General features: G+C 40.1%; 1 protein-coding gene across 1 annotated transcript; it reads left to right on the top strand.

Moving 5' to 3' along the window:
* The first annotated feature begins 343 nt into the window (after nt 1-343).
* On the top strand, nt 344-9170 carry CDCA7 (cell division cycle associated 7). The gene is made up of 10 exons (XM_026853087.1): nt 344-443; nt 1012-1137; nt 1517-1627; nt 3101-3352; nt 3783-3860; nt 4607-4795; nt 5214-5354; nt 5852-6001; nt 6576-6712; nt 7028-9170. The coding sequence occupies exons 2-10, from the start codon at nt 1072-1074 to the stop codon at nt 7056-7058; spliced, it is 1155 nt and encodes a 384-aa protein (XP_026708888.1). The 5' UTR covers nt 344-443; nt 1012-1071; the 3' UTR covers nt 7059-9170.
* The last annotated feature ends 892 nt before the right edge of the window (nt 9171-10062 follow it).

The raw sequence follows: 10062 nt of genomic DNA, 5'->3' as shown, positions 1-10062 counted from the left end.
GCCCGGCCCGCCGCGGCGGGGTTTCTCCGGCGGGGCGCTCCCTTAGCCGCGGCAGGCGTCGCCAGAAACGGCGCCTTTTGTGTCTGGAGCCGCGGCCGGGCCGGGCCTCTTTTCTGTTCCTCGTCAGAGCTGTGAAGCGTAGGCAAGGCTCAGGGCTGCTGCGGTGCCGCTCCGGCGGAAAGCAGCGTGCTGAGCGGTGCTGGGAGAGGACGGAGATCTTTGTATTGCCTTGGCGAGTTACTCTTTAAACCGTATTTATAGACTATTTGGCCCCGTCGGCTGGGCCTGTGAACTGCTAACGGAGTGCTCGACTTGAGCAGCATCTTAAGTGTGGGTGCAGCAGGCTTGGCCTTCGGGTGGCCGCCACCCTGGGGAGAAAAAATGGGTCGCTGCCAGTAGAAACATTCCCTGGGAAATACAAACCCCGAAGCCTATCAGAAAAAGTATGTCAACCAACAAAACATGTCTAGAACAATTGCTTCAAAGCTCCTCTCTTCTGTTGATACGAGGTCCCTTCCTTAACAGATGAAGTGTATTTAGTGTTTGTTTCAAAATTAATTAATAAATCAAAGATTTCTAGGTACTGTTTGTGTACTTGTAGTTTGTTTCAGCATAGTCTATAATGAGTGGGGAAGGATATGATTTTTGTATAAATCAAAGATTTCTAGGTACTGTTTGTGTACTTGTAGTTTGTTTCAGCATAGTCTATGAGTGGGGAACGATATGATTTTTGTGTGTATTTCCACTTGGCTGTTTGCATAAAAGAAGTATTTCTAAGTACTGAACAAAGCTCATCTATAACAATGATCAGAAATGTATCAGCAGGAACTCTTACCATTTCTAACTTTGGGAATCATTTCAAAGCTGATGATAATTTTACTGACTTCTATTAAAGACTGTTAAACATCCTAAAATGTTCAAACCTCTTAAACTTTGACTTAAGAATGTTCTTAAAAGCTAGTACGCTACAATAGATCTCTTAGTAACGATGTTGCCATTGTCCTCTTGCAGCGCCAAGGTTGTTCAGGAAGGAAAAACTTCACCACATTACGAAATACAAAACTGATTCCCATGGAAACATCGTCATCCTCTGATGACAGTTGTGACAGTTTTGGTTCTGATAATTTTGCAAATACAGTAAGTAGAGTACAAGGACAAATAAAACTGGATGCATAGTGCTGGTAAAGCCAGTAAATGTTTTGTGCACTATTAAAACTGCTTGCTCTGCTTATGTTTTTGTATAGCAGTTATAAATCTATGCTATATGCTGTAATTTCACTCTTCACTTGTGCTTCTAGGTGGTAATTGTTGGAAACAGATTAGCTATTTATTCTAGCCTTTGAAATGTCACCTAACCTAACATGCCTGATAATTTGCAACTGCGGTTCTGAAACCCCTTGTTAAATGCCTTAACTATTTTTTTTCTTTATTAAAAAAGCTATTTGCTTATTCTGCAGTTGTAAATGTGAATCATTTTCTGTACAACTTCAGCTAAAGGATATTTTATTTTTCATAGAAATGCAAGTTTAAGTTGGGTGTTAGAGAAGAACTGGCAAAAATTTTTCATGAAGCTTCTGATGATGAATCCTTCTGTGGCTTTTCAGAAAATGAGATTCAAGGTGCATTGGTAAGACAGTTGATTTAGTTTTATACAATCTTAATTGACAAATAATGGCAGCTTCAGCTTGAAAGTCAAATGTTGTCAAAAGGAAGCATCATTCTGTTTAATGTACAGTCTAAATAGCCATAGTTTCATTTTCTTTTTGTGTCTGTAAAAAGCCCCTAAGCTTGCGAGTTTTGCAAGTTCAGAATAAAATCTGCCATATAGATTTTGAAATACAATACCTCTTAAAACTGTCTTTGGTGGATGTTACTCTCTTAAACTAATATTTCTGGTTTCCTTAATACAAAACATTGTGCCTAGCCCATGGACTTCAGGAAACCTGAGAGAAACTTGTGTTTATATTGTCATGCGGTCAGACCTGCACTCTGTAATAGGAAATACTGTACTTCTTTAGCGATAGAGAAATAGTGATGGGTGGTGAAATCTGCCTTCCTATGTGACATCAGTGAAAGAGCAGTTTTACTGCTTAAAAAGACCAACAGTTGGTATTTAATAGAGAAGACAGAAGTAGTACCATGTTTGGCATAAAATAGGTTGGTTGTTAACTTCAGAACATGCTGAGGAATGGCTGGAAAAGAATAATGTCTCATTGGAAGAGGACATGTCTGAGTTACATAATTCACAACAGTAAATACATTAAGTAGGATACAAAGCTGGAAATAGATACATAAGAGAAAGGAATCAATAATGGGCAGCCAGAACCACACACCTGGTTTAATAAAAACCCTGTGCCAGTAAGGATTGCCATTTGAGACTAATGGTCTGCGCATATGAAGCAGGAAGCCTGTTGTCACCTATGATCAAAATAATTAGACTGTCTTACTGAGTCTAAACCTAAAAGTCAAAGACTATTTCAAAATGGGCTTTTAACTAAAGAAATTAATTTCTGTCCTCGCTGAACCCTTGGCTCTTGCAGAAGTTGTAAGCAAGGCACCAGAATTCAAAGATGAGAATACTGGGATTTTATTAATATTTATTTTATTGACTGGCTCTAGGGGAAAGTTTTCACTTCATTTTGTTGATGCTGAGAGATGACAGTTCCTGACAGCTTACAAACTTGGGTTTGACCCTGTGCTGAGAACTGTGTAGTGGGTTTTTTTTTAGAGCCAGATACAGTATGTGGCGAAATCAAGCACTTTAAAGGCAATTCTCTTTCTCACAATCACACGCAAACTATTTTTCTTATCAGAACTGCAAATGACAGATCAGACTGCTGCAGCTGAAACTAAGCTTCTTTTTCTGGTGTTTTGTGGCAGTACAGTGTGGTACTGAGAGGTTTAGCCCTACACCTCCCTCTCCTCCTACTCCTTTCCCCCCACCCCTTTAAAATATACTAGGGCACTAGGACTGGAGATTTAAGTATCTCTATTTCAGCCAGATAGCCTCTTTAACCACCCCCAAACAAAATATTGTTGAACTGTATTTAATTGCAGAGCAATTCACTTGGATTTATATGCTTCCATTCTGGTTTAACAGAAATTGGAATCGGATTCAGACGAGAATGATACAAGTGCTGAAAGTGAGGTACCTCAGAGAAGGCAGAAATGTCCTATTCCTCTAAAAGTAGCCATGAAGTTTCCACCTCGAAGATCAGGGAGGAGGAAGGGTGAGATGGAACCCCTTCCTGAGAAGGTGATGCCTGCTCCAGATTCAGACTCTGACTCTGAAGAAAAGGGTGCCGTGTTTTTAGAAAAAAGAGCTTTGAACATAAAGGAAAACAAAGCGATGGCAAGTACTCAATGTCTCCCTGGTGGCCTCCCTTTCTTCTGCCCCCCCTTGACTCTAAAGGGACCTCTTTCTTTGTTCAAATTAACTCTAATGGGAATTATGTGAATGCATTAAGGGGAGCCTACATTCCTAATACTTAAATCTGATACTTTTATGTCTTCTGGCATGTGAAAATCCATAGGCTAAGTACTTCAGTAAAAATCCATAGGCAGCAAGCCTGAAGTATTGGGCTTCAATATATGAAATTTGAGCACTTTGAAATTACTTGCAGTCACTAGAACATAAAGGAGACATAAAAGTAAAAAGTTGAAGAGTGACTGCATTTCCTATAATTAATTGTACTTCTAGCCAATTGTACTAATCTAATAGTCTGTAATAGCACATAAACACTTTTTCAAGGCTCTTAATTCCTTTTTCTTTCCCTCCTTAGCTTGCAAAACTAATGGCTGAGTTGCAAAATGTTTCTGGTATCTTTGGTGGGAAAAAATCATTGCCAGCTGCCAGTCAGGTAAGTATAAACTTACTGTATTTGCCTTCAGATTTGAGAGTCAAATTCTGACATTACAAAACAGGACTCTCCATTAAAAAAACATAATAAACCATGTAAATCAAAGTCCAGTTCAGAATTTTATTGCTTCCTAAAACGCATTCTCATTGTGCAATTCTCTTTTGATGTGCCACTGTATAAAGCAGAATAGATTGATTCATAAAGGTGAGATTAGGTGTCTCCACAGGCCAATAAAACAAAACAAGGTGCTCTGTAAATACATATTTATCCAAAAGCTGGAGGTAAGGGGAGCTGCTCAGACTTAGATGCTCAAGTCTGAATATTCTGAGTTTGGAGTCTTGGAAAAAAACTGACGTTTGGTTTAAGTTTTTAAAGAAGGTTGGATTGTGAATTGGCAGTGTGATGAATTTCACTCCTGATTTACCTATTAAGATGTGTGAAGATGGGAGCAGCATTAAAAGTTACAACCTCATAGATATGTGTACTGCTGCTGTGTGGGGGAATTATTGTATCTTATGGACATGGACACAAATGTGCCTTTGACTAATTCTCTGCAGCTAGCAGAATGTCCAAGATTAATTTGCCTAGGATGTTTTTACCTTGTATCTTCTGATTTGGGATGAGGGAAGACTTCATCTTCGGGAAAGGCAGAAGACAGTCATGTCCTTTGGGGGAGAAACTCATAGTAGGGACTGGAGCTGTCTGGGTTTTGGCTTGTTTCATTAGGAGCTTTTAAACTTTACTAGGGACCAAAGCGGCTTCCAAGACGTACATTGCCCAGAAGTGCTTTGAGGAGGAACCCAGATAGAAGTTCTCGACCTCACACGAGATCCAGGTCCCTGATTGAAGGTCCTCCTACTCCTTTACCAGAAGACGAAGATGATGACCGGTACATCTTAGTGAGAAGAAGAAAGATGTCTGATGAATACCTGGAGGTATGTTTTGGTTCTAGTTCTCCTGTTGGAGGCTGAGCATGAAGGTGGTTTTGTATCCAAGTAAATAGCAATTTGCACAGAGTTGACCAAGATTATAAGTATGCCATGCCCTGGGAGGAAGTACAGAAAATAGTATATTGTATGTGTTCTCCATTTGCCCCTCGCCTTATGCTTGAACAGTCACTTCCTCTGGCACTCCAGCAGGAATGAAGTTAAGATCTAGTAGCATTTCTGCACTCTGAAAGTGACAGATGAAGTGAAGGTGTTAAAGCTGCACCTGTATTATATATCTTTGCAAAGGTCTGTATCTCTTGTATGAATGTATGATAGGTATTTGAGACTTTGGCATTGCTTTGAAGATACCCACCTTGTTTATGTAGTTTTTGCTGAAACTAAAAGTATTGTCTTCGCTCTTCAGCATGAAGACCGAACTCCCAGGAGGGGTCACCGTGGTGCCATGGCTTTTCCACACATTGTACGCCCAGTTGAAGAGATTACAGCGGAAGAGCTGAATAATATTTGTGTATCTGCAAGAGATAAAGTATATAACAGGACCATGGTAAGTGTATTCCAACTTTCTGAAATGCATACTTGAAGCCATTTTCTTGTTATGCACTGCTTGTGGTTTAGCATCAAATAGAGCAGACTCCATCTCACTGAGAGGAAGGATGTGATTTTTAGGAGAAGTATGCCTGAGGTCTTGAAATATCATCTCTTACCTTTCTATGAATTCATAGAATGACCTTTACCAAGCCAGGTAGCTTGTTTTCACCCTGGAACAACTGTAGTACCCAGGCAATACGAGTTGAGGGAAGTGGTTAACAGACACTGAAGATGCAATGTTAAAACAGGCTTGATTGTAACTTGCAACATGGCTTTCTGTTGCAGGATAAACACTGATAACCGCCACAGAGATTGCTTGTTAAATGCTTTATTCTGCTTATGCTTTATTATGCTTATTTATGCTTGTTAAATGCTTTTATTTATATTTCTTAATGCCCTTTACTAAAGAGTTATTTTAATGTCGTTTCCTGAACTACTTTCCCTGTGTTCTAGGGATCCACCTGTCATCAGTGTCGCCAAAAAACCATAGACACCAAGACAAATTGTCGTAACCCTGATTGCATAGGAGTACGGGGCCAGTTCTGCGGGCCATGCCTCCGCAATAGGTATGGGGAAGATGTCAGGACTGTGTTGTTGGATCCGGTAAGACAATTTTGAATATTGGCTTTATTGTGCTTGACTTAGAGAGGTGCATTGGTTACTTGCAACTAAAGAGTTTTAGTAGGGAAACTGCTTACAGTGCTGCAGTCTGTGGTCATGGTTTGATTCAAGTTGAATCATAGAACCTTGTGTTGTGTAGAACTTGTTGTAGTTACTACTTTTGTAGCTTTTGCAGGAGTAAACTATGAGAGCAGAGCAGCTGTCAAAATACTTTTGTGTTTGAGCATCAGAATGGTGTTCTCTTTTGCCTTGCGTTAGTGCTTAATGCCTTAAGGAAGGGAACTGTATTGTGGACAAAGTGTTGCTGTTGTGGAAGTGGTGCAGGAGTTGAGCAGAGTGGGATGCTTCCTGTGGTTATGTGCAGGCAGGCAAAGGAGAGTTTAGTCATTTACAGACTGATCCATTTGTACTTGTCTCAACCAGTACAAAACTTCTGCAGTGCTGATGTTCACTGCAGAACTTGATGTGGAGCAGGGGCCTATTTTAAGTCGTGAGTGTGAATTGTGTCTGGCATTCTAGTTCAGTTAAAAATGCTTGTTGTCTGTCTTTTGTCTAGACCTGGAGGTGTCCACCATGTCGTGGAATCTGCAACTGTAGCTTCTGTAGACAGCGAGATGGCCGATGTGCTACAGGTGTCCTGGTCTATCTGGCCAAGTACCATGGCTATGACAACGTCCATGCCTACTTGAAAAGGTAAGTATGCTGTTGTGTCAGTGACATGGTTCTCTTCTAAGTGGAATAAGCAGCTCAATTGGGAGAGGAGAGCTCTCCACATCCCAGTTTGTTAGGTAAATCTCAAGATCAGTCCCTGTTGCCTTTAGAATCTGAGGTGTTGCCATATGATTTCTCTGATATGTTGGTTCTTACCTTAAACAAATGGTGTATCTGCTCTGTCTTTTGATTCTCAACTTCAGCTGTGTTTAGTGTCAGAGCTCCCACTAATTTGTCTAAAGAGTTTCCAAGCAGTGCTTTGCTACAAGCTAACTCACGTTTCTACTTCTCTTTCAGTCTGAAACAAGAACTTGGGATGGAAGACTGAAGCTGTGACTGCCTTTAAATTGCATAGTCTTTCACCAGTGTCATATTATTGCCTACAGTGAATTGTTTAATCAAATGAGATTACAAAGCTTGCCTACTCTCCCCTTTTGGGTAAAAAAGGATAAAGAACTTTCACTTATCTCAGTGCAAGTCATACTTGGGAGGAATTGTTTAATGAAGGCCTTTTCCCACAGGCCATTGTTTTCTTTTTAAACAACTTTACAAATCAGATAGCATCAGTCCTTGCTTTCATGCCAGTAACTTTCTTTTGTTCCTGAAAGGAGATGGGACTTTAAGCCATTAGAGTTTTATTCATGCAGTGATCTGTGCTGCAGGTTTATGCTTTGAAGTTGATCACAAAAAGATACAGATGTTCCAAAAATTCAGGGCACTGTTGTCCACAGAACCAAACACAGAAAGGTATGTGCTAAACTCCTAGCCAACTTCTGCAGTATGAATTTACTGAACATAAATGATCGAATAGAAGCCAAGAGTTGTTTAAAACAACAATGCATTCTTAAGTTCAAAAAGGAAGCCCTAACAGTTGCAGCTGAGCAGTCTCTAAGCACTAATATTTGGTTTTATGGAGTATTCAAAGTGCACATTGGCCATTTAAAGGGAGATTCTCCAAGTGACTTAAAAAATACAGCAGAAGCAGTTGGGGGTGGCACTTAATATTTTTGCTCAGATGAGAGGAGGCCACTACCAAAAGCCTCCACAGCACTAGCACTGCCTAGTGATGACAGTGATCTGAACATACTGGCATACATCGTGGAATGGCCACTCTGTTTAAAACAGAATGTACCCTTAGTTAAATTACTGGATTTGTGGGTTCACTTCTCCCCACTCTTGCTGCAACTGCCAAACTGCTTCTTTGCAGAATCAGCACTGGTGCTGAGGAAAAGGGATGCCTCCAGACCAGCACTTGGTTAAGTAGAGAGACAGTGGTTCTTGTGGCTCTTGGTCACCTACAAGTGCATGAAAGGTGACTTGCTGAATTTGGTTATCAGAAAAAGGGGCAATGACAAACTGAAATCAGAAGCCTGAATTTTTTTACCTCTGAAAAAAAAATTATAAAGCAAGGACCTTCCGAGCTACAGTCCAGCTTAAAGTGAACTCATTTTAAACTGGAAGTGAACTTCTTCCAGTTGCACAGAGCAGCATAAACGTAAATAGATAATGTTCTCAAGAGACACCCTGGTTTTAGTAACAGATGATGAAGAATGATTGCCTCATCAAAAAGGCTTTTAAAAATAAATTAAAAAGGGAGATGTAATGGGTTGCATACAGTTTGCGAGCACTTGCAAATGTGGTTAGTGTTGTGGTCTCCTCAACAGTCCAGCCATACTTCTGTGTCTGGCTCTGCGTGATTGTAGAAGGATATTTTGCATGATATTAACGAAGCATGAGTACAGCAAAAATGGAGCTGGAGAATTCCAATGTGATGTGTGGATGAGTCTTGTGTACTCAGTGCTGTAGAAAAGAAGGTGCCATGAAAATTGTATCTGGGGAACCACAAAGTGTATAAATGCGCTTATTTTGATCATGGAAACTACTATATAAGCTTTGTATAAGGTTTAGAATGCAATGTTATAAATAATGTACAGTTGAATAGTAGAAGAATCAACTTGCATTTATTGAGCACTAGAACAGAGCTTACCTGTTACGTAGACTTTTGCTTGCACAGTGTGTGTACATGATCCACAGTTGATACCTTTCTGGGAGTTAGATCAGTGTGTGTGGGAGGGGAGGAGAGAGGAATTAAGAAAGAAAAGATATGTCTCAGACTTGCAGTTCTGTTAAATCCTCTGTCCTATTGAAAATCTCCTGTTCTGTCTTTATTTTTTATAGTGTGAATACCTGTACAATCTGAGGTGGAGAGTGCTCTACCCTCTAGGCACGTTTCATGAACTCTAGAACTAACGTGTTCTGACAGATAAGAGCGATTTTTAAGACTATGTCTTTTCCCTATTTGCTGGGCTTGCCTTCTGATTGCTAGAGTGAAAGGACTGTGCTAAAAGCAAACCCTTGCATCATATCATGGAGACTACTGTATCTAGATTTACTTGGATCTACAATGTTCTGTACAAAGTATCTTATTTTGAAAATAAAAATTTTCTGAGTTTGAATTTTTGCCTCTTAAATGTTTTAAAAAAGCCTATTAGAGCTATACTTTGATTTTACCACCTCTCAGGTAAACTTCTGTTGTAAAGTAAAGGAGTTGGTTGCTCCCATCATACCTGGGAGAGCAGTGGGATTAGACATTTTTCTCTCCCCAGCCCTGTGTCCCTGAACTAGGCTTGCTCTGATACTTGCGTTGCTTGGATTGAATTGTTTGGTACCTGGTGACTAACCTGTGCTGAGTTCAGGCCAGATAGAGACTCTTTAAGCATGTTCCATGTGCTTACCCTTCTGTGCTTTTTAAAAAAAATTAGATGCCTTCGTCCTGAACTGAAAAGGATGAGGAGGATATTATTGGTTTGGACACAAGTCAAAGTCAGGTGCCTGCCACTATCTATATATTGTATTATCTCTCCCACACTCCCAAGCTCTTAAGTAACTTCTCTTGGGAGCTCTGTTCTGGAGCAGAGAATTAACTGGGGGGCCTTGATCTCAGTGCTGAAGATGTTTTAATAATTGAGCTGTGTGCTTTTGCATCAGTGTAGCTGGGTCTAGAGATAAGAGTTAGATGAGACTGGGGCAGATTACACAAAGCTGACCTGTAATGAGAGGAAAGGAGAGAAGTGATCAAGCAGAGTGATTGAGCTGTACCCAGGTACTCTACTGGTAAAGTTTTCATGTTATTCTCACCTAAAAGCTGCTGGTGATGTGAGAATAAATTTGTATGTAGTTGTGTAGTATGTTAGCTTATGCTTTACATGATGATTCTGAGGTCTCAATACACCTTTTTTCCCAAGCCTCTATACCGCATCTACTTAAGTACTGTTGATATTAACTTGACAAATAGTTAAAGAGCTCATAGTTTATATCTGCAGCAAATGGCC

The sequence above is a fragment of the Athene cunicularia genome, assembly GCF_003259725.1.
Source record: "Athene cunicularia isolate RWA chromosome 7 unlocalized genomic scaffold, athCun1 chr7_part1, whole genome shotgun sequence".
Classification (NCBI taxonomy): Eukaryota; Metazoa; Chordata; class Aves; order Strigiformes; family Strigidae; genus Athene; species Athene cunicularia.
Note: the sequence above shows the minus strand (reverse complement) of the source record. Positions and strands in the feature narration are given on the sequence as shown.